Source organism: Oreochromis niloticus, linkage group LG10, assembly GCF_001858045.2.
Source record: "Oreochromis niloticus isolate F11D_XX linkage group LG10, O_niloticus_UMD_NMBU, whole genome shotgun sequence".
Classification (NCBI taxonomy): Eukaryota; Metazoa; Chordata; class Actinopteri; order Cichliformes; family Cichlidae; genus Oreochromis; species Oreochromis niloticus.
In genome coordinates, this window is record NC_031975.2 from 21981651 (window position 1) to 22008790 (window position 27140).

The window sequence follows — 27140 nt, forward strand, 5'->3', positions numbered from 1 at the left end:
AAGCAAAGCGATTTCAAGAGAAACACAAGATGCACTCAGAGAGCACAAACCTACCTTAAAAGCAGCATTTACTTTTAAGGAAATAGTATTGTATCTTTTATATATTCACTTTCTCTTCTTTGTTCTTTTTAAACGTACTTTAAGAAGTTTGTAGTGCAATATAAATAAAATAAATAAATAAAAATCACATAAGGGGCGGCGTGACAGAAGCTTACTTTGACTACACAACCATTATATAATAGGTGATAATGGATAGTAGGTACTGATTTGTAAATAACTGAAGATAAACAGCATGAGGTTATTATTACTTATTATAAAATTATACTATAATTTATTATAACTAACTAGGCAGCTCATTCACTTTCTCTTGACAATACTTTAATTAAAGATAGAGAACGCATTTTGGAGGGAACTTAAAAGAAAGACAGATGTGAAATGTAAAGGTAAAGTCCAAAGTCCAATGACTTAATGTTTGGATGCAAATGCAATATAATCTAATATCTTGAATCCCCATACACCAGTATCATCATCCTAAATTTTGTCAAAACAAACAAAAGCACTAAAATTTTAAGAACTGCTTTAATGATTTAATCAATTTTATAAAAGTTTGACCTTAACTGACCTTGAAGAAGTTGCCAGAGGTCCAAAGAAACGTGATATTTAGAATCCCCATATTTTGCTTCCTATATGCTTATATGTTGTCCAAAAAAAAAACAATAGCAGTAAGAAACATAGCTTTAAATAGCTCTATTATTACTTTTATCACTTTGGCCTGTAGATCAATCTACTGGCCTTGAAGGAGAGGTCAGAGGTCAAATGTGACATGATATTTTAAATATTTATATGGCACTTTCTATCTGTTGACAATATACACCACACTTATAAGAATCATAGTTTTAAGTATTAAGGCTTTTTGTCCATTTTCAACCAATGAATTATTAATTTGACCTTCATGACCTTGGTGCATGCAAGGCACATTTCAGTGGCTCGTTAGCATGACGCCGCTCTACACCTCTACAACGTTTTACGAGAATTCATTGAATTCATCGTGTTTATAGACAGAATGACACGTATGCATGCAAATGCAACCAAAAACGTAACCACTTTTGTGGTAGAAATAAGTAACATACGTGCATTTGTAAGGATGTGTGTAGGTCTGTAGGTGTGTTTTCACTGTATGTCAGAGAGTAGTTTTTACAGCTTTGACGTGAGCATTTTGAAATGTCAGGAAATGAGGGCAGATTTTTTATAAAGATCAGAATTTAAAAATGATCACTAGCATATTAGCATACAGGGGTTGACACAGAGGACAAATACAGTAAAGTGAACAAGAAAGTACACATTTCTAAAGTTTTACATATCTGCATATAACCTCGCCAGGTTCTGAGATTAGGTAAATGCACCTCAGATGGAGAACCACACATGACTTATTACACTGTTCACACTTAATTTTGGAATCTGACAAGAATTGATAATTTTTTTATTATGTCCTGATATGTAAAATCTTAGAAAGATGTACTTTTTTTCATGTGACTGTACATGTTTATAGGAAGGGTAACGTATAAAATTTTCGGACTTTAAAAAACAACGTTGCATGTGTTTGTAGACATGTGCTTAACCTCTAACCCTGACCCTTTATGACTTTTCTAATCTGTCAACCAGGTTTGTGTAAAAGGACCAAACGTGTTTAAGGGCTACCTCAAAGACCCAGAGAGAACAGCGGAGACACTGGATGCCGATGGCTGGCTCCACACGGGAGATATCGGGAAATGGCTACCTGTGCGTATACGCAGCTTACATTTGAGACTAGTCATAGATTTTGAAAAATCCCTTGTGTTTATATGAGAACTGTCCATAATATTGTTTTTAAATTACATTTCTCGTTTTCCGTAGAATGGCACGTTGAAGATCATTGACAGGAAAAAGCACATTTTCAAGCTGGCGCAGGGTGAGTACATCTCCCCTGAGAAGATCGAGAATATCTACATTAGGAGCGAACCTGTGGCACAGCTATATGTTCATGGAGATAGTCTGCAGGTAAGGACACTTAATCGGTTACAGGAAGTGTAATGTGAAGTAGAACTCCTGCTCAGATTTATGTCATCTTTGGCTCCTAAGAGCCTGCAAGTACATCTGGGCTATGTCTTACTTAGTGCTGATTTTCTGTTTGCATCAGTATCCAATACACCCTGTGTTTTTTTCCAGTCCTGTTTGGTAGGAATAGTTGTTCCTGACCCTGAAACCATGCCCGAATGGGCCAAGAAGAGAGGTATCTTGGGCACCTACGAGGACCTATGTAAAAACACTGTAAGTGGCATATGGTTGTAACACTTATAGTTAATATTATTAAAACCTACTGGAAGTAATTTAGAAATTTAACAAAGTTCCCTCTCTTCTTTGTTTAACAGGAGTTAAAGAAGGGAATCCTTGAAGATTTGGTGCGTCTTGGAAAAGCCAGTGGCCTCCATTCTTTCGAGCAGGTAAGTAGGAACTTATCTGTTTGTAAGTGTATTTTTTTTGATACCTTAAGACATGTAAGATAACATTTTACAGTATCTCCATAAACAGTATGTGCCTGAAGTAACATCTTTTAGATTATATTTTAATGTCTTTAAGTAATCCAGTACTTAAATCCCTCCAAACAATACCACAATATCTTAATTAATGAAACACTGCAGATACAGCTGTGATTAATAAAAATATATAGATTGTTTAAAATTATTTCAAAGGAGATTAAGCCAAGTGAAACAAGAATGCTACTGACATAAATTCTTGTGCTGTTTGATAAGTTATATGTTACATTTATATACTATCAGGGATTGGTCTTGTGATTCCTGTAAGAATATTGCCTAACAATGCATTTGTGGCTATAAGATAAAGTAAATTTAGGAGCAGTATTTATCTAATTCACCATCTTGTTTTTTTCCTTTTGTTTTATCTTTCTAAAGGTGAAGAACATCTACATTCACAATGAGATGTTCTCCATTCAAAATGGCCTGCTGACTCCGACGCTAAAGGCTAAGAGACCAGAGCTGAAGGAGTTTTTTAAGGCGAAGATTGATGAGCTCTACAACAGCATCTCTATGTGAAGGCTGGCGGACCTGAGTTTTCTTAAAGCAACCAAACAACAACAACAGACGCCTTGTCCAGCGACCTGCAGTGGGACAAAGATGTGTCACCTGGCGCTTAACGTGCTTTCGGAAAGCAAAGCAAAACTGGCCCAACGGTAGATGATTAAAAATGCCTAGATAAAAACAAATTAAAGAAATCAATAAAGCGAAATACAATGCACATTGTCATATGTATTTCCTTTTTTATGTACGCATTCACTGTTTAATAATTAATTGAAAAACATATTTTAAATCGACACTTAAAATTTTTAGTTCATATAAAGGAACTTATTTCTTTTTTCGTGTGACATGAATTTCCATCACAAAACAAAAGCAATTTCAGGGGTAGCCAGCAGAGGGCAGCATGGAGTTACCCATAATGAATGTAAAGAATGGTTACTGGGATTTTATAAAGGGGTGAAAGGAAACTTGTTCTTACTAGAAATGGAGATGCATCATAAATGCCAAAACACTCCGATTATTTAGGGGGGAATGAAATGTTGACTTTATTAGCTAACATTAGCTGTAGGGATACTGCTACTTACTGTGAATTAAATTCCATTTATCAACTGTCAGTTTTTTAAGGGACAGGTTAAAAATCTGGGGGAGAACGTCTTGGCACAATTCACGTGATGTGCTGATAGCTGATTTTTGTGTGCTTACAAAAAACAATGATTTAAAAGAGGACAACAAGCTAATGCTAGCAGTTGCCCCCATGGTAGGTAGTTAGCCAATTATCTTATTAGTACATCACTAATACAAATATCAACTGATTAAATTCATAACCAATGTGTCAGTCAGTTTGATTTACGCCCATTAATTTTAATGTTAGATGGAAACTCATGTCACCGAAAAACTTTCCATTAAGTTATTATAGAGTTTAGTTTTTAACATTGGCTTCTCACATGATTGACACCGTCAGTGTATACAAAAAAAGGTAATAACGTACATGAAACGGTGTGTATTGTACGATGTATTTTTGTTTTCTTTGTTTTAATTGAGGCATTTACATTGCTACCTGCTATTGACCCAAAAACAAATACACCCACTCCCCAGCATCAGAAACTCAGCATCATCATTCCCACTTCCTCAGCTCTTCTTTCCTCTTTAAACCTACCAGCCAAACAAAACCCATCTGTTTTACAAGAGTAATACAGTCATACGACAGCAAGTGTGATGTTTTAGTCTATAGTGTAGCTCCAGGAGATCTCAAAATGTACATTAATGCTGACACCTTGTAGAATTGTAATGGATTTCATCCCCAGTGGAAAAAGTTAGATTTTCTTTGAATAAAAAACGGCGCTAGTAAGGCGGCTGATACACCACCCCGAACTGATACAAGAATAAAAGTTGGGTATAACCCAAATATGGTGCAATTAGACGAAATAACACCCTTCTGTTTGAAGGCAGATTTACGATAATAAGGTTAAGAGAGTAGCAGCTCTTGCCTTTCAAATCATCGCTGTCCACACTGTCCCATGTAAAGCATCTCAATGTCTGAGCCACACCCAAATTACACTTTGTGTCATGTATTCGCACACTCATTCATTATGTCAGTTCAACATGGCTGCAGTCAGAGGTTTAGCATGCATGCTCCTTGTTTATGTAAGGGCCGGCGATCTGTAACGCTCATCGAGGTTCAGACTTCTTTTTCACTCGTCTTTGCACAAAGAGAATGTCAGGTTAAAAAAAAACAAAATATCTAATGCAACACCAGGCCTCGGGGCAATGCATGCAATTTGCCCTGTAATGCTGGGACCATTGGCATTTAACGAGAAAAAAGACAAGCATTTCTTTGTGGTCATTAGGAGCCGGTTGTATCTAGCTGCTGTACAGTGCAGGTACAGGGCTGTTTCACTTAGAAGAGCCAATGACGAATTCCGCTAGAACAAACATCACCTTTTAAACAAACGATACCATGTTTTTTAAAAAGGTTTACACGTAGAAGTAATGTATTCGCTTTTTAAGTTGATTACCGTCCCAAAGCATAAACAATGCGGATGTACATAAATGAAGACAGTTAGATGTAAGCATATTTATTGAATCAATGGTTTGAATGGATTTTTTTTTCTCTCTTATTGCGTGTAGTGAGATGAACTGTACTTATTTATTTATCTATTCTGCTGTAAAAATGGAATAAGCACCATATCCTTGTAATGATCGAGTGCAGCAATCGGGATGAGGGAGGCTGGGGAATAGGACAAGGGCAGTGAAATAAAAATGTTCTGGAATGATTTTCAACTAGTGTCTTGGTCCTTTTTTAATGATGTTGAATGCATTTTTTTTATGTCAGGATGGTAACATGAAAAAAGACTTTGAACTATTCCCCAGATTAGCAGTGATGAGAGGAACTCATAAGGTACAGTACCAACCAGTATTGCACTGAAACAGCACTTATAAAAATAACCAATGATCTTCTTATGGCAGCTGACTCCGGTTTACTTTCCATTCTTATCCTCCTCGATCTGAGCGCTGCCTTCGACACTATTTCTCACTCCATTCTTCTCAGTAGGCTAGCCTCCATCGGTCTCTCCCATACTCCACTAGCCTGGTTTAAATCATACCTGTCTGATCGCACTCAGTTCATTCAACTCAAATCCTTTACTTCTCAGCCCTTTCCTCTGACCACTGGCGTGCCCCAGGGATCTGTCCTGGGGCCCCTTCTTTTTATTATCTACCTTCTACTGCTTGGACATATTTTCCGTAAATACAATATCCATTTTCACTGTTATGCCGATGACACCCAGCTTTATCTGTCCACTAAACCTGATTCTGCTCTTCCCCCATCCTCCCTCACCCTCTGCTTAGCTGAACTAAATTCATGGTTCTCTTCTAATCTTCTTAAACTCAATAGTAATAAATCCGAACTCCTCTTAGTAGGCACTAAATCAACATTATCCAGAACCAACAGTTTCTCTATTACTATCAATAACTCGCCGGTCTCCATTTCTTCCTCTGTGAAAAGTTTGGGTGTCATCCTCGACAGTACTCTATCTTTCAATTCACACATTAATAATGTCACTCGGTCTGCATATTTTCAATTGCGCAACATTAATCGTCTCCGTCCTTTTCTCACCTCACATGCCACTGCCATTCTTGTCCATAGCCTTGTTACTTCCCGGATTGATTATTGTAATTCACTTCTTTTTGGTCTTACTCAAAAATCCATCCATAAGCTTCAACGCATCCAGAATTCTGCTGCCCGTATCATCACCAGGACCCCTTCTGTCCACCACATCACTCCTGTTCTGCAGCAGCTTCATTGGCTCCCGGTCAAGTATCGTATCAATTTCAAAATACTCTTGTACGCATTTAAAGCTATTCATCATCTCTCTCCTCCATATCTCTCTGATCTGGTTAACATCACCGCCCCATCTCGTTGTCTCAGATCTTCTTCTTCCCTTTCACTCTCCGTCCCCTCCCCCCGTCTTGTCACCATGGGGAGCAGGGCTTTCAGCTGCTCTGCTCCTCGACTCTGGAATTCCCTACCTCCTGATTTAAGAAATATCTCTACCTTCTCTCTCTTTAAGTCCCAACTCAAAACCCACTTGTTCAAAATAGCTTATCCCACATAACCTCTCCATTCGACTATTTTAAATTTGTTTATGTTTTATGATTGTGTAAACTCTTTGCTTTTATGTTGCTTTTTACTCTACTGTGTACAGCGACCTTGAGTGTTTTGAAAGGCGCTTTCAAATAAAATGTATTATCATTATTATTATTATTATTAACCACAGTATGAAAATACTCCATTAAGTAAAGGAATAGGAGTATTTTAAGCTTAATGCACTTCACAAATCTATTTACACTCATATCAAAACATTATTTTATTTTCTAAAAGGTAAGTAATATTGTTTTTAGATGCGAGAAAGCCCTTTGTCACACAATCAATCTTAACATGTGATGAGAAAGGCTCTTAAAGAACATCTTGATGCATTCTCAATCATCCAGGAAAGTAAATCTCCAAAAGTTGAATCTGTTCATCTGGACGTAGCGTTTTGTGGGAGAAACGTTTCGTCACTCATCCAAGTGACTTCTTCAGTCTCAGCTGACTGCAGGTTTGACCTCACAGCCCATTGTTCCTTCTGTGGGCTGGTTTCAGTCATTATGCAAATGTACTGTTTATAAGGTTTGGGGAAACCTGCAGTCAGCTGAGACTGAAGAAGTCACTTGGATGAGTGACGAAACGTTTCTCCCACAAAACGCTACGTCCAGATGAACAGATTCAACTTTTGGAGACTCTTAAAGAACAGTTGAAAGGAAAGCTGGGAGAGAGAGCAGGGGGGAAATGCACCAACCCAATGAGCTAAACTAGCACCTGGAATAGTGGTCAGAATATCCTGCCAAAGTTCAAACTTAGCATCACAATGAGGATGAAAGATCATTTAAATGGCTTTGAACATGGCTTGGTTATTGGTGCCAGGTTTAAGAATGTCAGAAACTGTTCCCTTACTGGGATTTTCCCACAGAACCGCCTCTAGGGTTTACAGAGACTGGCCTGAAAAACAGAAAATATCCTGTGAGCAGCAGTTATCTTGGGAAAATGACTTGTTGATGCCAGAGGTCAGAAAAGAATGGCGAAATTGCTTTGAGCTGATAGGAAGGTAACAGTAACTCAAATAACCACTCACTACAACCAAGGTATGCAGAAGATCATCTCTGAATGTGCAACACACCAAACCTTGATCCAAATTGCTACACTAGCAGAGGACCACAAGTGTTCTCACTCTTGTCAGCTAAGAACAGAAAACAGACGCTAAAATTTGCACAGTCTCACCAAAACCGGAACAATAGTAGATTGGAAAAATGTTGCCTGCTCTGATGAGACATTTGGATGGTAGGGTCAGACTTTGGCATGAACAAGATGAAAGCATGCATCCATCCTGCCTCTGCTGGTGTAATATTAGGGGCATGTTCTTAGCACATGTGAGCTCCTTAGTACCATAATTTAAATGCCACAGCATACATCAGTATTGCTGACAATGTCCATCCCTTTATGACCAGTGTACCGGTCTTCTGATGGCTCTTTGCATAAACACGCTACAGTATGTCACAAAGCTTTAATCACTGTACTCAAATACTTTCCAGCACCTTGCGGAATCTATGCCAAGCTAGGGGGCTATAACTAATAAAGTCTATCTATGCTATGTTAAGCTAGGCTAAGTTCTTTGTTTGTGTCCATTTCGGCTAACGAACGTCTTTAAAACTGACCCACTTCACTTTTACTACGGCAGGGCAGTGATTTCACTTTTATCGCACCTGTCAAGGCATGGCAAGCATGATGGTCGACATAAGCGCTTACCAAATCTTTCCAGAGTTTCTAAATAGCATACAAATGAGAATAAATCGTTTCGGTCGTGCGTTATAAGTGGTGATTGGCAGCTGATCACATATTCTGCAGGTGTGCTTCGTTGCTAAGTAACGCACAGAATGGTCGGGGGACGATAAAGGCAGAACTTGAAGCATTAGATTAAAGATACTCTCTCCTAATTATAATTTTTTACTAGTAACGCATCAGCTGAAGCAGGTTTATAGTGTAGCAGTTCACTGAATGGTATGTGATTTGGTCTGAAAAAATATGTTAATTGGAAATGGATCGATACAAGCGCCAGATTAGACTCCGTTGTGACCGTGGATTACCTATCAAACGAGATACACCCGTGAAACCAGCGCTGACCAGACGAGACAGTAAGAAAAACACTGTAATACACATTTTAACGCAGTCTACATTTAAATACATTAAACTTCAGGTAATTGTTTTTTTAAAAGTTAACTGCAGGATGTTTTTAAAAGAAAAAGTTTTAATCTTGGTCTTAGTCTAGTTCTCATTGTGAGCACAAAAAGGTGTTGGGAAATATATTATGAACACCTTCATTTTTCTTATCTCAGATTTTAACTGCTTTTCTAAATCTGTTAAATCTACTTAGTGTAAACCTAAGAGGAGCTCTAATATATCTATTCATTGTACACTTTGTTAAAGTGTAAATAAAGTAAAGCCACTGTCTGTTCTCATTAAATTGTTCTCTGCATCCATGCTTTCAAACTTTAAGAGCACAGGAAACTTCTATTCCGCAAGCATTATGAAGCTTTTCCAGAAGAACCTGAGAGGGAAGTCACGAATGACTCCACTGTCAAACCAAAGAGCCCAGTATCTGTAAGTGTGCCCAGATATTTTGTATTCATGTAAGACTAACAGTCACTGATGTCCGTTAATATTTACTAGCTCACAATTATCAGAGTCAGAGACACTTTATTTATCCCCAAGGGGCAATTAAGATAAATGATACCTTGCCGACTGTACATATATGGGTGACAAGAAGAAAATATGAAGGAATCTACGTAGAGAAAAAAAACAAGTGAATGTTGATGCTGAAGCCACAACGAGTCCCCCAATAAACTGGCAAGAAGTTAAAGTGACATGTGCATTTTGTTCTATAGAACACATTAGCAAATCTGGTCACAGTGGTCATACATCAGATTATGTGAGAAAAGAATGAAGAGCAATTATTCAGAAAAATAAGGAAATTAATGTTTGGTTGATGATTTGTTTGTTGTAACAACGCTTCTTGGCGATAAGTCTTATACTCTGTATTTCCCCTTAATGGTGCATTGAGGAGTTGAGTATGTGGGTGAACAACCTGCCAAATTTCTCTGCCAGTGCCAGACAGCTTATTCTGTTATTGATTCTTGTTTGGTGTCTCTTATTGGATTGGATGATTGAAGTCTGAATAAAAAATGCATATTGACAATTTAACAGTGTATTCTTTTAACAGACAGGGGGCTCAGTAGCCTGTGGAAGAACCACAGACACCAGCTTGGTCGCACACTACTGTGTGCTTTCCAGCTGTATAAGATTTATTGCCAAGAAGAATTATTACAGCAAAAAAATCAGCAACCAAAGACAAACTTCACTGAATAGTTTAATAAGTATAAAACAGCATTAGAATCATGTGCTATAACCTTCAGTCACCAGATTAGTTTTATTTACTCCCCCTTTCTATGCTTATTCTTTTCACACAGGCCAACACTGTACACCCCAAATCTACTTTTAGCTTAAGCACACCTGCACTTACTGAAACTACCGGACACAAAGCAACCTTACCTGCCGTTCAGGTGACTGTAGTAGAGGCTCATGAAGGTGATGAAATGTCGGGTAAAGAAGACGAGCAAAGCTTGGCAGTGACTCCGGAAAGCTTCACATTATCTAGCATGGAGACTGACACAACTTTCAGCTCTGGTGACACAGAGGATGAGGACTTTTTGACCTCCGCAACTTCTAACAATCTTCCCTCTCCAGAGATCTTCAGAAGAGAAAACCAGGATGTGTCTGAGTGCATTTGTATGTGTACATTTTTGTATATCCACAGGCACACTTGGTGTCATTTCTCACTTTTTTTTTTGTCTTGATAGTGGAAACCTTCAATTTCTCCATTGGGGAAGACCTGCTGGGTCTCCATCATCACATAAAAAACTCCACTTTGTTGGATGTCAGCCACGCTGAGAGCATACACATGCATCATCCCCCTAACCTTTCTACCATCCTGGGTAATACTGGGAGAAAATCTTAGTCACACTTTAATTTTCTCTCTTTTTTTCAATTCAATAAATTCCACTTAATTGAACAAATGTGTTAAACATATAACTTTAGTCATACTCAGTCATGTTTGGTACGTCTTTTTTTGCAAGCTCCTTAGACTCCATCTGATATTTACATTTAAAATGTTTCTCTTTTAGAAGGAGCAATCAAATTAACATATGATTCAATTAAATACAGTGTTATTTATATGCGTACCCAAACCATAGCCGTGTGTCTGAAAAGGAGTAACTCTGTCTGCAGATGCCTCCACTATTCTTGCTGAAAAGACCTGTGAGATCAGGTAAGTCTTCTCAGTTGAATCTCAGTGTTTAGTACTTGTGGCTCACGCAATTTAACTGCTTCATTCCTTGTTATTTCTTTATCAAGCAACAACAGAGAAGCCGGATCTGATGCTAAAATACAAAATGACTTGTTGAAATCAGGTAAAGGCTCTCATTTCATGAGAAACACATCTTCCTCAAGTAGTATTTGGAGCATGACTATTATTACAAACTACACTTGCCGACCACTTTATTAGGAATGCTTGTTCAACTCCTTATTAAAGCAAATGTATAATCAACCGATCACATAGCATCAGCTATGTGCATTTAGGCATGTAGACATGATCATGATGACCTGCCGAAGTTTAAACCAAGCATCAGAATGGAGAAGAAAGGTGACTTTGAACGTAGCTTGGTTGTTGGTGCCAGACAGGCTGGTGTGAGTATTTTATAAATTGCTGATCTACTGGGATTTTCCCACACATCCATCTTGAGGGTTCACAGGAAATTGTCTAAAACAAATAGGAAATATCCAGTGAGCAGCAGTTCTCTTGGAGAAAATGCTTTGATGCCAGAGGTCAGAGAAAAATGGCCAGACTGCTTTCAACTGATGGGAAGGCAACAGTAACTCAAATAATCAGAGCATTGCAAGCAAGAGGATCTCTAAATGCAGGGCTCACCAACACTGAGTAAGAGAAGATTGGAACAATGTTGCCTGGTCTGATGAGCCTCGAGTTCTTTTGCAGTATTCACAGGCTAGAGTCAGATTTTGGTGTTAACAAAATAAAAGCATGGATCAACCATGCCTTTTTAGCAGCAGTTCAGGCTGCTGGTGGTGGGGGTGGTGTAATGGCATGGAGAATATTTTCCTGGCATATGTGGGCCCCTTAGTACCAACTGAGCATCATTTAAATACCACAATTAAATACCAGATTTCAGTCTAATAGAGCAGCTCTGGAATGTGGTGAAACAGGTGCTTCACATTATTAATATGTAGCCAACAAATCTGCAGCAACTCTGTGATGCTATCATGTCAATATGGGGCAAATTCTTTGAAGAATGTTTCCAGCCCCTTGTTGAAGCCAAGGAATTCGGGCAGTTCTGGAACCAAAAAGGGGCCCACCACTGTACTAGCAAGGTGTACCTAATGAAGTGGCTGGCAAGTGCATATATTTCATGTGTATTTTTAATATCTACTCCACAAAAAAATTATTGTATAATTATTACGACTACTTTTGTGGTTTCTGTCTTAAATTTGCAGACAAAGCCTTGAAGAGGAAAACCCCACCAAGAGTAAGAAGTCATCTGCCCATTTATTTACATCTGTTTAAATTTGATATGATGTAGATCATTTTATTTTGTTAGAAACAAAAGTAAGGGGGATCACGGCCATGATTGAAATGATTTTTACTCCACAGCTCAGCTACAGAAGACCTATCTTGTGTAAGAAGAAGGTTTCATTCAAAAGCCCTGTAATTGCTGAGACCTTTGATGGAAAATGCATCCCAGCCTCAAAGTTAATGACTCACAGTCTCAACAAGCCATTGCAAATGTCCAGCCCACCTGAGGATTTGAAGCCTGATGCAGAGATCGGCTCGGAAGAGGAAACCTTACCTCTGACCATGTTGCTAAAAAGGTCTGTGAAAACTAGCCACAGGGAACCCAAGCTCTTTGACTTTGCCACTGACAAGGAGAGAGATACTCTCTTTCAGGTCATGAGAGAAAGATGTGTGAAACTCAGAAGTGTTACTTTATTTCCCTTCACAGCTGTTTAGTGCACCGAACCATCTTTCCTGCCACATTTAAAGCTAGAATATCGCATGCATAAAACTCCGGCTTTACCCCCTCATCTGGATTAGATTAGTCTAATTGTAAAAAGTCCTATATAAAAATGGTCTGTTAGTATTTAAAAGAAGGAGAGAAGAATCGATGGAACAAACTTTAAATAACATTTAAGTACTAATTAAAGAGACATGCTAGACTGGCGTTTAGGTTAATATGAAAAAAGTGTGATGTGAAATGACCACTAGATGGCACATATGCATTTACCTTGAAAAAACATTGTCTGTCTTGTCCATACAGTGAGCTTTTCCACCTTTAAATATGATATATATGTATATGTGTGTGTGTATATATATGTTTTTTGCTTGTTGTGCTTGTCTATATTTGTATTTATTCTCGTAACATGTGTTACTATAGACTTTCTAAATGAAGAATGATTTAAAAGCAAAGTTTAAATGTATAAGATATGTATTTTAGGTATACTCTTTCCATATTTATGTATATTTGTCTTTGTCCTCAAAATCTGCATATGTATTTGATTCAGAAAGTGTCTAAAGCAAATAAAAATACAATAAAATGCCTGTTGGGGCGATCACTCGTTCTGTGTTTGACGCGTTTCTTACAGTTAATTATTTTCTTAACTGTGTCTTTCGATAATATCTGAAGTGTGTGTGGGTGTGTGTGTGTCAAGCCGTTCAGCAGTCGCACTTAGATACTTTTTTTTTTTAGTGTGAATAAATTTCATGCAGTCACGATTGCCGACAAAACATCAACACAGCAAATCCACTCACCACGTGGTACTTATACCAAAAATATCAGCCAATCGGGTAATTTGTTGTAGCAGCATTGGCGTCCCGTGAGCCAATCAGAATAATGTAGTGGGTTACCAAGCTGCTCCTGTGACTAATGCGTGTCATATGACTGTGACACCCATGGAGACAGTTACAAGGAACAAGATTTGGTCGTGGATTTGAAAAAGGAAAGAGACTTTCTGTACCGAATTCATTTTGGTACAAGATGCCTCCGACTCTCTTTCAGAAACTTTTTAACAAGAGAAATGCGTTTTCGTCGCCGCCCCCGAGGTGTAGCAAAGAGGACCCAGCTTTCAGGTAGCTTATTGTGTGCGTGAGTGTGTGTCCGCCTGTGGTTTGTGTGTAGGGCTGTGCGTGTGTACGTTAATAATATCTATGGCTTTCGCTTTGACGTCTGAAAGGAATGACAGTGTTTTTGGAGCAACGCTTATTTTCAACTCGAGGCACTCAGCAGATGAGCGTTGTGTAGTTTGGCTGATTTGACATCAGTGTTGGAAAGTGTAGAGCGACGTGAGAGACGTGTTGTGCCTTGTTGGTGCGATTAGCTACATGCTAATGCTAGCTGTTGGACGCTAGCGAGGCTGCTGCACGCGCTGTCTTGGTGGGACTTGATTCAGCTCGTTAGCCATCACTTTTTTGCTCATATAAATAATTGTTTATGTCAGCTTATAAGTGAAAAAACGCTTTATTGTCATCCCGAAGATAGTCAAATGGTGCTTGCAAGTTACAGTAGAAGTATCTTGCTTTCTCTTTGTCTCCCCCTTGCTCCCCCCTCCTCTTTCCCCTTTGTGTTTCTGTGGTAACAGCATTGTGGCAAGAAAACGCACGTGACAGTATTGTCGCGGTCTTTTGTAGCTTATCTTTAGCTGCATCCTGATAACTTGGAGCTAAATAGAAGTAGCATCCCTCGGCTTCGCCTCTGTTACTGTACTCTCCACCAGACAACAGAGCAGGACACCGTGTGCTCTTAATGGAAGCACATGTGATCGCTTCAGTCGGCCGCTGATGTATGCCATACCGTGCTGCTGTGTCGGTAGACTGTTGATGCACAGTGTTAATTTTACTGAAATAGCGCTACTTGGCGTCTGAATATCACCTAACATTGCAGTGATGTTAAATAGACAAGTAGCTGAAGTTTACTTAGAAAACCGATGCTTAGAACAAATGCAAGATGGCTTGTAGTGATTATAGTATTTCCTGCACGCGTTGCTTGTGTTCCACATCCACTAAAGCAGATAATCGTGTCATTTCTCATGTAGATATAGAAAACATTTATCATTTCCAAACACCAGTGCTCTTTGATATTTACCCTTTAACGATCTGGTCATGTATTTTAAAAATTAAAGGCAAATTAACGCAGTATTGCTGCGACATGTTGCCCAATGCTGTCAGGCTTGCAACTGGGCATCCTTAGCATATATAATGTTTCCACTCATAATCTTAAAACAAAGTCTTATTTATTTATGGAGTACAAAACCGATGTAAGCTGCATAAGAACTCTAAGGTAACATTCAGCTTGACATGGCAGTGAATCATTGAGCTGAATGGGAGTTGATTTGCAGTCTCCCTGTGTATTTTCTCTCACACACTCAGGGTCAGGTCTGCCACCATTGGAAAAACGTGCTCTAAAGCTTTAAATACACTGGCATTGCAAAATGTTTCTCCCACCTTGTCACTCATGGGGAAGATATTTACCTGAACACGCACCTCCTTGTGGTGCTGCTTGCACTTTGGTCCATGCCTGAGCCAGAGCACGTTCCACTGCCATAAAGGTGCCCTGCACCCAGTGATATAAATGCAATCTGTGTGTGTGTGTGCGTGGAGGGGCGGGGGGCTTTCTGGCATCAATCCCAGAGCAAACAGGCAGGCAGCAGGCTTTTCTGTTAGCTCAGTGGTCAGCTGTGCTCTTCATACCTCTGGCATAAGCTTCCCATTCATCAAGCATGAAATGCTCTAGAGAGGACAGAACTGTGTGGAGACATGGTTGGAGAGGGACACTTGTGTGGTAGCAAGAATAGGCTAAGATGCAGCAGTAGGAGTTTCTGCATAAAAGAAAAATGGCGAAAAGGAAGAAGAAAACATTCAATAGAGGGTCTAAGGGAGGGGAATCTAATGGCACAGGGTGGAACAAATAAGTTGGAGGATGAAGTGGTTAGGAACTGAGCATGCAACATTAAAAGATGGACAGAACAGAGAATATAACGTGACTGCAGTCTACTGACAGAGGTGGCCTGCAGAAATGCTGACGTTAATAGTATTCTGAAGTATTTTTTTTAAAAAGCACTGTGTGAGAACTATACCACGAATAAAGCTGGCTGGGTAGCATGCTGCAGTCAATTTCAATCAAGACATTAAAAGAAAATGACCTTAAAAACCTCTGACAGGTTGGGGGGGATAAGCAACCACAATGTGACACCAGAAATAGCTTTTTTTTTAGTTTGTACATCAGGCTTATTATTAGCATTTTTCAGTGTATTTTTTTTAAAATCCAGAAGAGATGAAGTCTTTCCTGTTTTGCAAACCTCTGGCCTGCCTAATGCATCACCCACACCATGCTCTGCCACACCACTCCACTGTGCCCTCCAGAATACCATAGAGGGCAGCAGGTTGGCTGACCCTGAGAGGAAAGCCTAAAAAGACTCCTGTTTCCCAGGCTGTGGCACCTGACTGGGGATGGCATACTGTACATTACACCAAAAGCCTTTGGCTCATCCTGTAGCCAGTCTGAGACCTGATCATTAGCCAGTAGCTTTGTCCTCCCACTCACACCCAAACTGCTTGTCCTGGCAGCCTGCTGAGGAAACATCCTACATGACCTGCACCAACAGACAATATACGAATAAGAGAGTAAAAGCAGATTTACTCAAGTTTGAAGTTTTCTGTTTACTATATAGATTTGTGGAATTAAAAACTTTTTCTATGGTAAACCAGGACTCACCTGTTTCCTTTTCAAGTTGATATAAAATGGTCATAAGTCTAGAAAATATAATAAAACTTAACTTATAAAACTTATAATAAAATTTAAAATAAATTAAATTAGTACTGTGTAATGTAGATTTAGTAAATCATGTTTGACAAGCTTATTCATTACAGCCTGTGAAAATGCATGACATTGCATTTGCTGGAGTACTACTTTTCTTTTTCTTTTTTTTCACACCGTGGAATTTATCTTTAAAAATGTTTTATTTATAGTTTGGGAGAAGTCGTGTCTCAGGTTCCTGATTGGCAAGGCATCCTTCCTCCATTGCGTACTTTCATAACTCGGTGTGTCATGTGAGGCTTTCATCAATCTCAGGCTGTCATGTTTGTTGGATGATCACATGATTGCCAAAGTCGCTGGCAAAAAAAAAACTAAGCACAGGATAAATAAAGAAACCTTTGCAAGTGTTGATAAAGATGCACACTTTGTATTTTTTTTCTTTTAAGTAATGCTCTCTTCTCTTGTATCCTGTTGCTGTTTATCTGAAGTTATGAATCAACATGTGATCACTCGTACTATCTCAACCCTTTTATCGCATTACTATCTTAAAAAATTCCCAGCTTGACTCTAAAATGAAAAACCCATCACAGCATTTTTATGTATGGTTGTTCTGCTCTGCTCTCTGTTTGATTACTTTCTGTTAAGCACTCACTGTCGCTAAAGTTACTCTATATTGTCGTATAATATACACTCAGTTACACCGCAACATTTGAATAGTATTTGTATATATTTAAAGCACAAACTGACATGGATTACTGTGAATGTTATAGCTTTATTTTGCAGGGCTGCTTTCTTCCCTCAGTGCATGCTTGTGTGAATGCTGCAGGCGTGCCAAGGTTCTGTAAAGACAGCGGCTGTCATCGGGTTCCTATCGGGGCTATTTGAAGTGGCCACACTCAGGCTTCTCAGAACTGCAGGGTCATAGTAAAGATATAATTTGATGTTAAAGCTGCAGGGGCATCACACGCTCACAGCGGTGTGCAGACACGTTTGTATTCGTCACAAACTTTTCAGTATGTGACCTTTAGCTAGATATTAAATTTCTATTACGCTCTTTGAGCCAGAGGGTTAGTGTCTATTCTACTATTTAAGCACAGTGTAATTATGTCTACATGTGCTACCAGAATGAAAATTATAGCACCAGAGGTTGTACCAAAATGTTTTTGGCAGTGAAATAGCTGTTCTACATTACCTTTAGCATCCTAGCAGGTTCAGCCATGAAATCTAAGCAGGGCTATTAAACATGTACTAGAGACAAAGGTAGAAAGGCAAGTTTCAGATGGAATGAATATGTGCAGAGGGTGGGTAGTGGAAATATTAGACAAAAGATGATCAAGATGGAGGGGCCCAGCAGGTCGAAAAGAAGAAGACCACAGAGGAGGCTTGTGGATATATATACCGGTATATTAAAGGGGGACATGCAGATGGTTGGTGTGACAAAAGAGGATGCAACGGAGAGGGTGAGGTGGAGGCAGATGATCCATGGTAACCCATGGATCGAAGAGAAGAAAGATAATTTACCAGTTAGAATGTGATAACTCAAACCACAGGTTGAATTAGGAGTTTTAATTGGCCTTGGTGTGACCAGAACATGAGACCTCCCTGCAAACGCTGTATGGATCAATAAGCCGTCTGCTTTGTGAAGCTCATACTGAGTTTAAGGACCTAAAGGAGCATCCATACTGAAAGCAGTTCACCTGTCGGCTGTAGTTTATAGTTAACAGCTTGTCTCTAATGGACATTTAAGGCTCCACTTGCTTAGGTAACCATCTGATGTCTTTGGTTCTCTGTCGTATGTCAATCAACACTATCCTTTGTTGTCATTGGTAATCGCCTCGCTGGTATCCCTAGCCTCAAAGTTTTATATAATGCTTGCTCAAATTGCGTCACCAGTAGTTGTTTTGTCTGTGGTTGCTTGAAGATAAGGCTTTTATGGTTTCTGGTTACCGAGTCACTGACATTTCCAAATGAATGCTAGGATGATGACTTTACATTTAGGCACGCCTGCTTATCCTGTGAAGTATACGCATTAAGGAACTCGCTATGTTATTTGCATGGTACAGTGATGAGAGGAGTTATTAGTTTATTTGCTATGACTGATTTGTTGTTTGACATTTCTACTGTATAGCAAGTTTGCACGTGATCTTACCAATACATTACAGATGTACCTGAGAAGATCAGAGAAAATTACATTTTACTTTTTGTTATCCACTGAATGCTTGGGGCTGATGCAGAAACACACTTTTGAGTATTGACCAAAAGTCTTTTTTATTTGGATAAACAATTATTTATTTTTTTTGTAATTTATACTAAATGTATATTTAAGCTTAAGCTTACACATAAGTGAACTAAAATAAATCATTAACTTATCGCCACATAGCAAAGGTATTGATGAGACTGAATATTCGCAGTTACCAAGCAGTGGGAGTAATTTATTGGAATTTTGAAAATCAGAAAATTCACATTAACTAATTAGCCTACTTTCAATTTCTAAATGAGAAGAGTGTAGAAAGGAAGAAATGACAGGAAGCGTGATGAGGGAGGTGTTTTGATGCAGTGAAATGATATTTGCTTTTTGAGGCGAAACTCAATATCTGTATCATATGATCTCTCTTTTTGCTGACCGGAATTTGATTTTCATGTGCAGCACTGACTGTTTGCACCAATTTCTACGTGACTTCCACCAGTACTCTTCAGCTTGATGTTCCATTCATGTGATTATTTGTGAGAAATAGTCATACACTCGATACTCCCAACTCAGCTGTCACTCATTTTCTGTCATGTGTTGCTGATTCAGAAGTTGTCACACAGAGTTAATCCAGAGTGTACACAACCTCACTGGGTAAAGATAAATGCAGAGGATGTGTATAGTAAGAAAAGTTAGAAGAAGTAAATAAATAAATTAAAATAAATAAAAAAATGTGTTCCCACTGGAAAAACCGTCCACATAAAACACGAGTGTTGTCAGAGAAATACACTTAGACTGGGCTCTGCTTATTGCTTTACTTGCGACCTTTTATTCAGATATGGTGTTTACAGCTAATTGATTATCTATTATATCTGCCTACTTCAATCAGCTAGTCTCTGTGTGACTATATTGTAGGTGTGAACCGTCATCTCAGGGTGTTCCAGAAATGCTCTCAGTATCATGTGACTGCTGGAATGCAGACGTCCTCAATGCTACATAATCAGCACAGAAACTAGCTGATATGCAGGTAGTCAGGTGTTTTCAGAGCAATGTGGACCTGTTCCTTAAGGCAATTGTTGTTTACTAGACCATAGTCACAACAAAACAATTAATAGTTTAGCAAGTGTTCTGGCGTGTATGACAATATGTTCACTGTATTGTGATGGTAGTTCCCCTCCCCTCGTAAAAAACTTGGACCTTCAGATTATTTTCAGTAGACTAATTATTTAATAATGAATAAACAACTTGTTTACCAATAATAGGATGACTTAATCAGTTGATTAATGAACCTTTTTTCCATGGAGGTTTCTGTTGGCTTTCTCCAGCAGCAGAGGAGTGTTGTTTCTGTTGTGTGTTAATTTTCAGACTGTATACCATTTCACAGATACACCAATTTCTACAGGGAAGGTTTCAAATTTGACAACTAGGCAGAAGTATCTTCTACTTCTTGGGAAGTATTAGCACTTGTCGGAGTTTCTGAGAACATATGTATACAATATGAGCTGATGAAAGGTTAGATATGTCTGAAAGATTAGATGTGTTAACTGCGTTTCAGGGTCACATAGTGATTTATGTATTTATAGTTGTTTGTATTGCATATGTGCCATGCTGGAAAGTAGCATTATGGCACAGAATGACCTATAGCCCACAACTAGCGGTTCAGCTGGTACTCATACATGTTTTACATCAGGGGGTTTGTGAAGGTGCAGGAGCTGTGGTAGGAGCGATATACAGCTTTGCTATGCTGTCAGTACATGCATGTTGATATATGACTTCAGTAGTACTCCTGTGTAATGATCTCTAAAGTCATCACTGAGCAGGCTTCCCGCATGGAAAGCTCTCTTTACTTTATCTAGATTCTTCTTGGTGTGGTTTGCTTGCTATTACACCCAACCTTGGGGTCAGCGGTTTCAGTCTTTACGCCTGACTTTGGTCATATGTTGCCGCTTTACTTCCCTGTTTCTGTTCAATATTTGCCCAAATGCACTTTGTGCTCTAAAATTTCAAGAAGGGATTTGTGCAAATAGTGTGCAGTATGTTCACTGTAGCTGCCTTTTCAAGACAGTTGAGCACCTGTTGATTTTAAGATGCTATGACACCATCCAATATTACCCAGTGCTGTAGCCTCCACAGACGGCCCTCTGATGGGAAGCTGTAAAAAAAAAAAAAAAAAAAGTGAGGTGGAAGCAGATGAAAGCTGAATGAACAAAAGCAGTCGTGCCTTACGTTCATGTAGAAAATTAATGGTTGTGTGTCCGCAGTCTTCGAGTAAACCTATAACCACACAGAACCAGTGTGTAACCACATTAAGGAAGGAAGGCTGTTTCTGCTAACATTAGCTAAACTGAACAAACGTGTGTGTGTGTGTGTGTGTGTGTGTGTGTGTGATGTCATCTTATGCTACACATTTCAGCTCATAATTTAATGTTAATTTTAAGTTCACATGCCATATTTGTAAGTTTTACCTGGGCTATCAGATTGTGATCAATTTTAAAAGTTTCCTGAGTGTTTTCTTACTTTTAGGTGAGTCAATTAGTCCAATTTCTTTTTTCTTTCCTCTCATTGTTTTTAAATGACAAGTAAATTAGTCATCAGGATTCAAGCACATGCAGTGAAATTCCAACTAACTTGAACTTGGGCTTTCAGTTAAATGACAAAATGCTGTATGATGGGGAGGTTTTTGTTTGTTTTGTTTTTCATTGTAGGAATTGTCTAGTTTTATGACACTGTTGACCCTCTTGCGGTTGCTGGCTGCAGAAATGTCTTTTTAAAACACAAGCTGCTGCACCTATCAGAACCCTCTGTCACACACAGCCGGAAGAACGTCACACAGCTTAGGCAGAGGGGATGTTTATGTAACTGTCTCGAACACACACACACACACACACACACACACACACACACACATTCTAGTGGCATGAGAGAGCGAGAAAGCTAGGGCTCTTCGAGGTCAGTATAGGCTGATGTTTGATTCAGTACAGTCTAGGTAACAAGGCTGCCACATTTTGACCTTTATCACTTTACACCTTCTGTGGAGCAGCCGTGGAAGGTTTTGCGTCAGCGTTGCAGTTATATCAAGTTAATATGAGTGGAGAATATGTGACAAGGAATGTAGTTTAGTATTTAAGAATGGGACATTGACCATTTTTAGGTTGTGAGCAGCCAAAATAAACTGGTCCATTTCTCTGAAGTTCAAGTTGTGGGGAACTTTATTGACAAGGTTTGGCAGCTTTATGCTCTTTCTTACCCCAAATGTTTTTTACATGCAGTTTGTTCTACAAGAGAAAAAACTGCATGTTTAAATTAATTGGAGAAAGAAAGAGAAAGCCGATGAATAAGGGAGAGAGGAAAAAAAAAAAGAGCGGGATTCAGAAACAACAGACAAACAAGTCCCTACTGTCACTCTCTTATCACAGCTCTTTCTGGCTGTCAGCGGTCCAGACTCAGTGCTGTTGCCGCCTCGGTACTGTCCAGCACACACAGTGTTCCTGCGATCACCTGATAGTCTCATGTTGTTGTGTGAATTTAGTTCACCGCTATTCTTAGAACCTGGTTTGACTTGGAGAGGAGAAGCAAGAGAGGAATAGAGAGAGGGGAGAGGGCTGGGGAAAGACTGGCAGACTCGCAATGATGCCCAGGTAGGAGTCGGTAATATTTAACCTGGCTTTTATGCATCCAAGTGGGCACGGTGGTGTTCGTTAAAGGAGGTTTGTGTACAATGCTTGCGCTGTTACCCTTAGGTTTGTTTTCTGCCTGAGTGTTGGGAGCTACAATGTGCCAGCTGGACGTTACAAGCAGACCGTAAGAAAGGCAGTCGCTTTTTAACCGTCAGCTTCAGTGGCATTGAACAAGATTGATTCTATCTGTTGAGGTCAAGTTACATAATATGGATTACTGAGTTTGTGGTGAAGCATGCCTTTTGGTTTTGGGTGAGGGGAAAAAACACTGCTCATGTATTTGGGTGGAGTTTCTGTTTTATATCTATGTGTTGTCAAATTGGTAACTGTTGCCACAAAAGAAGGCGATTCACTCATTTTACATCCTGATTGTTTCCATCTTGGCTTTTTTTTGTTGTTTTTTTTTTTGTTTTTGAATGAAATATGCAGAAAACATTCATGGGTGGAATGTTTTTTGGGGATGATTTTTTTTCTGTCAACAGGTTGCTCAGGGAAATGAAACCTTTGTATACCTGTGGTGCTCAGAATTTGAGTCACTTTTGGTTCAGACAATCGCGGTCACAGCAGTACAAGCATGTAACAGTCATGAAGTCATGTGCTGCTTTTATGAATGACTCCCCTCTCTCCTCAGTCAGTGCTGTGACTGTCACAAGCTCACTGATGGGATACTTCCTCCTTCGCTCTGATTCGGCCTTGTCGTTCGTTCAGAGTGTTGTCTTTTTTGTTTTTTTTTGTTTTGTCTTTGTCAGATATCTTTCTTTATCTCTTTAGATTTCTGGATTTTTTTTTCTAGGTCTGTTTTCTTATTGTGAACTGCTTGGCTTTTGTTCTTTGTCTTTCATGCCTGCTCTTATTGTTAAGTGCATCTTTGGTCTTTAGCTGTTTCTTATCTCCTCTTTTGAGTTTATTCTTTGTTGTTTTTGCCGGTGCTTATAAAAAGCTTTGGCCTTTTTACATCTTCTTGCTTTCTGTCCTGTCTTTATTTTTTCTTTGCTTCTCTTGTCTTCTTCACTGTTATTCTTAAAACAAAGGGAGCACTGAGCCTGGCGTCAAATTATGCAGATTCATTCTGGGTTGATCTGTAAACAGCACGTCATCTTATTTTGTAAATGTCGTACCCATGTTATTTAACGGGTAATTGCTGTAATTTCTTCCTTGTTAGCTGTGTTAGCTATTTAAGCTCTGGAAAGATATCCGTTTGTTAAAGCAGTTTGTGAGAGCTGAAAATTCACATCTTAGATATTACTGTTAGTGCCTCTTATGTAGTGGTGTCAACCAAATTGATCTAAATTATAAACTGTTGTCTTATTAATAAAGTAACCACACATGAAAACCAGTGGTCCAAAGACATATGTGATACTTAGATGAGCTAAATATTGATACTATGCAATTTGAGGCCATTATGTAAGCCATAGAGGAATTATGCCACCAGTTTGGCACGTAGACTGAACAAATAATTGTTTTGTTTTTTTTCCCTTGGATAAAATCGGAGGTGCAGCTATTCATTTATTCTAGTATTTAAGTATCCTATCGATTACTCAATTGATTGATGGAACAATCAGATAAGAAGTACTTTTGTCTTATTAAGGAGTAATAACAAGTATTAAAAAGGAAAAACACAGGTCTGTCAGAATGAACTGCTCATTGGTTTCCATTTTAGAAATTGCAATGTTTTTAATAGTTTAACTTCTTATGATAGCTGAATGAAGACTAAACCTTTTTATGTCGATGTTTTTATGTGTAAATTATGGCCATATTAAGATTTTCTTAAACAATCACAAGGACAGAATTGTCAGGGTATACATGCAAATTAAAATGATAAAGTAACTAAAATAGCTGTTACTGTCTTTTTTTGGAAGGCTTTTTTAATAGCAGACAAAAAAAAGAGTTCTCACAGTATTGTCTCCTAGATGGGGTAGATTTGTTTTGTGTTCATTTGTATATTCATGTAAATAAATGTTACTAAAGCCTTGAAATAACAATGTTCTTCTACACCCCATGGCCCCCTTTAGTCTCGCCCCTACTTGTTCCAGGTATTGCTGGAATATAAATTAGGGTGGCTGCCGACAGCCTTCATCAGGCTGCCTAATTTAAGCACTGTCTCTCAGACCAAGTAAACAGTTCATCTGCATGTTTTATTTTAACTTCTGTAGCTTAGCTTTAGTTTTTCGCTGTGTAAAACAAACAGCAGTGGATGGGAGTTCACTTTTCTTGAGCACTTGGAAGCATCAAAGCAAATGATTTTTATTTTAAGGACTTTTTTTTAAAAATAATTGCGTTTTCCGAGTTACCCAGTGAGTCATTGCAGCCTTAGATAAAATCATATCTTTTAAAAAAAAAAAATGCTGAATGCTGGTGATGCATTTCATTGTTTAGTGCCGACCATATGTCTCTGGTAATGGTCTCCCTCCTCTATTTCTACTTCTCAAAGCACCACATGACTTTGGTTTGACAAGTTAACACTAAGGCTGCATCATAAACCCCCCTCCTCCCTCTTGCTCCTCTGCAGGACTGAATAAGTTAGCCTGCAAGAATGCTGGTCATATTTTGACATTAGTGTTTGGTAAATAGTAGCTCACATACAAGGCATAGACCTTTTCTCTTGGTCACATGACCATGCATGACAACACAGGTATTCCCTGCCCCGTTGAAGTTCACTTCCTACAAAAATTGTAACCCTGCTTTTGAATGTGTGTGTGCTATTTTGATGGCAAGATTGATGGACTTAACAGTTCTTTTTCCACCCCTCCCCGTCAGCCCATTTACTATAAACACTTGTGTTTAGGGACACTCCCTGCTCCCCAATAAAAGGCTATATTTAGGTCAAGCTCTGTGCCCATCTGCATGACCCATCTATCCTTCAGATCAGAAAGAAATCCCCTACCGTCATTCAGTCGATCCAATATCCTGTCATCTTTATAGCTGTCACTAAATCAACCAGGGGGCTGAGTTTCCCCAAAAGCACATGAGGACTCTGGGAGCCTAATGAATGGCTGCTAGTAGTCACAGTGAGTTGTAAATATACAACATCATCCTTCAAGTATTACCTGAGATGGCCATCATTAATGAGATGAGCTGAGTGAAACCACAGGTTACTTAGCAACAACCATGGAGCTCTGGCTGCCTGTAAATGGCTTAGCTGTTACTTAACAGCTGTCCAACGTTTCCTGCCAGAAGAAGAGTACTGGCATGAAATTTCACAGCAGTTTACAGATACTCCATATTTCCAATATGGCTCAAAGTCTTATTAACTATTTGTGTAATGTAATGATTTTAAGAATTTACATTTGTGAAAATGACTTTTCATTTAAAGAAAGCCAAAAGTTGTATTTGTGCTCACAGTTCTTTAGTCATGGCAGTGGATGATGGCTTAGTGACTTGGTCAGTGATAAATCAAGTCATCTAGTTGAATTGCAAAGTGGTCACACAGGCTGATTAGTTACATGTGTATCTGTGAAGGTACGTGCTGGAAAGAAAAGGCATACCCCTATATTGTTAATGTGTTTGCTTTCTTTAATTCAGTTACATAACTGACTGTCTTGGGTGACTTCTTGCTATCAAGGTACACCATGAAACTGTTAGGGTTAGACTGGTAGTAGGTTCTCATGGCATACTTTGTATGACATGGGTGAAAGACAGCTGTGGCATGGAGAACGCTGGCTCTGCCATAGCCGTGGGATGAGTGACGGCTTAAACTGTGCTTATTACTAGGTTGCAAGCATGTCAGATTTACATTTTCCCTTATGCACTGAGCTCTTCCAGTTTTCTGCAAATGAGAATTGTGCTTTGCAACAAAATCAAGTACAACTCCAAAACATCAGCTTCAAGGATATGCTTAGGATCCACAATGTCAATGTTCAAGTTGCATTACTGCAAATGTTCTTTGCAACCTTTACAGTAATGCTGTAATGTCTCCCATGTTTGTTATTCAAAACATTAGAGCAGCACTGCATCTTGCACGTGTATGTTCTGATTTTGATTTTATAATCCACAAAATTATGTTTTTGCTCTGCGTCGTAGTTTCTGCGCCAGATTGTTTCAGAAGGTATTTTGTTACCATATTGTGATGTTGTTACTAATGTACAGGTTTCTTGGATATGGCACATATACCATCATATATGTAAAAGATGTGTGCGAAATGCTTTCTACTGCTTTCTCAGTGTTAATTCACTCCCATGTGATCCCACTTTTCTCTGTCCATTATTCCTCCCATTTAGCTGGCCACTTCCCCAGTTGGAGCCCAGTCAGATCAGGCTGATAGTGTACCAGGACTGCGAGAGGCGTGGCAGAAATGTCCTGTTTGACTCCGCCGCCAAAAAAAGGGCTACGGAGGAAACCCCCATTCCCGTAAGTCATATGTTGTTGTTTGTTTGTTGTTGTTTGTTTGTTGTTGTTTTTGTTTCTCCCTTCGTCTGTATGTGCTTGTGAGCTGCTGACATTTGGGCTGTTTCCTAATTGCTGATTTTAAAACAAAAAATAAATAAATAAACAGGTTCCCACAGGAACAGGTGATGCACTAAAATAGCTACAGATGCTGTTGCAAAGTCTAAAATCTTTGTAAAAATTTATGTATTTACAACTACTAACTTTTTTTTTTTAAGACCGTAAACTTTGACCTCCAAAGCTCAAAGAAAGTTATTGTAGATGAAAAAAGATAAGAGCAATGAGACATACGCAGGCACAAAACAGAAACCAGTCACGCTGCTGTGACATACAGAAAGTCATGTGCCTGAT

At 38.9% G+C, this 27140-nt stretch overlaps 3 protein-coding genes across 7 annotated transcripts in view; all 3 read left to right on the top strand.

Moving 5' to 3' along the window:
- Positions 1-4270, top strand: part of acsl6 (acyl-CoA synthetase long chain family member 6) — a 35546-nt gene extending 31276 nt beyond the window's left edge. For both annotated transcript variants that reach the window (XM_019364017.2, XM_003451385.5), the window contains 5 exons: positions 1663-1779; positions 1894-2037; positions 2206-2307; positions 2409-2480; positions 2949-4270. In XM_019364017.2, coding sequence (XP_019219562.1) covers positions 1663-1779; positions 1894-2037; positions 2206-2307; positions 2409-2480; positions 2949-3089 — 576 coding nt within the window. In that variant the 3' untranslated portion in view covers positions 3090-4270. The remainder of the gene's footprint in view (positions 1-1662; positions 1780-1893; positions 2038-2205; positions 2308-2408; positions 2481-2948) is intronic.
- Positions 4271-8463: 4193 nt separating this feature from the next.
- Positions 8464-13347, top strand: LOC102081985 (uncharacterized). 2 transcript variants are annotated; one of them, XM_025911114.1, is made up of 8 exons: positions 8464-8798; positions 9161-9264; positions 10131-10431; positions 10521-10655; positions 10948-10987; positions 11074-11129; positions 12229-12260; positions 12386-13347. In XM_025911114.1, the coding sequence occupies exons 1-8, from the start codon at positions 8702-8704 to the stop codon at positions 12740-12742; spliced, it is 1122 nt and encodes a 373-aa protein (XP_025766899.1). In that variant the 5' UTR covers positions 8464-8701; the 3' UTR covers positions 12743-13347. The 2 variants fall into 2 exon arrangements, with proteins under 2 accessions (XP_025766899.1, XP_005456178.1); XM_005456121.4 differs by having other exon boundaries at positions 8472-8798; positions 10131-10449.
- A 301-nt stretch (positions 13348-13648) lies between these two features.
- Positions 13649-27140, top strand: part of fnip1 (folliculin interacting protein 1) — a 37062-nt gene continuing 23570 nt past the window's right edge. For 2 of the 3 annotated variants that reach the window (XM_005456122.4, XM_005456124.4), the window contains exons 1-2: positions 13649-13858; positions 26624-26753. In XM_005456122.4, the coding sequence (XP_005456179.1) occupies positions 13767-13858; positions 26624-26753 (222 nt within the window). In that variant the 5' untranslated portion in view covers positions 13649-13766. Of the gene's footprint in view, positions 13859-22186; positions 22368-26623; positions 26754-27140 lie in introns of those variants that run through there. The other variant, XM_005456123.4, reaches the window with a different exon arrangement.

Bases quoted from the DNA above. Each gene is read 5' to 3' on its own strand.
- LOC102081985 (XM_005456121.4), top strand. From the start codon at position 8,702: ATGGATCGATACAAGCGCCAGATTAGACTCCGTTGTGACCGTGGATTA. The intron at 8,799-9,160 runs GTAAGAAAAACA...TCAAACTTTAAG, and splicing joins AGCGCTGACCAGACGAGACA to AGCACAGGAAACTTCTATTC. The intron at 10,988-11,073 runs GTAAGTCTTCTC...TTCTTTATCAAG, and splicing joins GAAAAGACCTGTGAGATCAG to CAACAACAGAGAAGCCGGAT.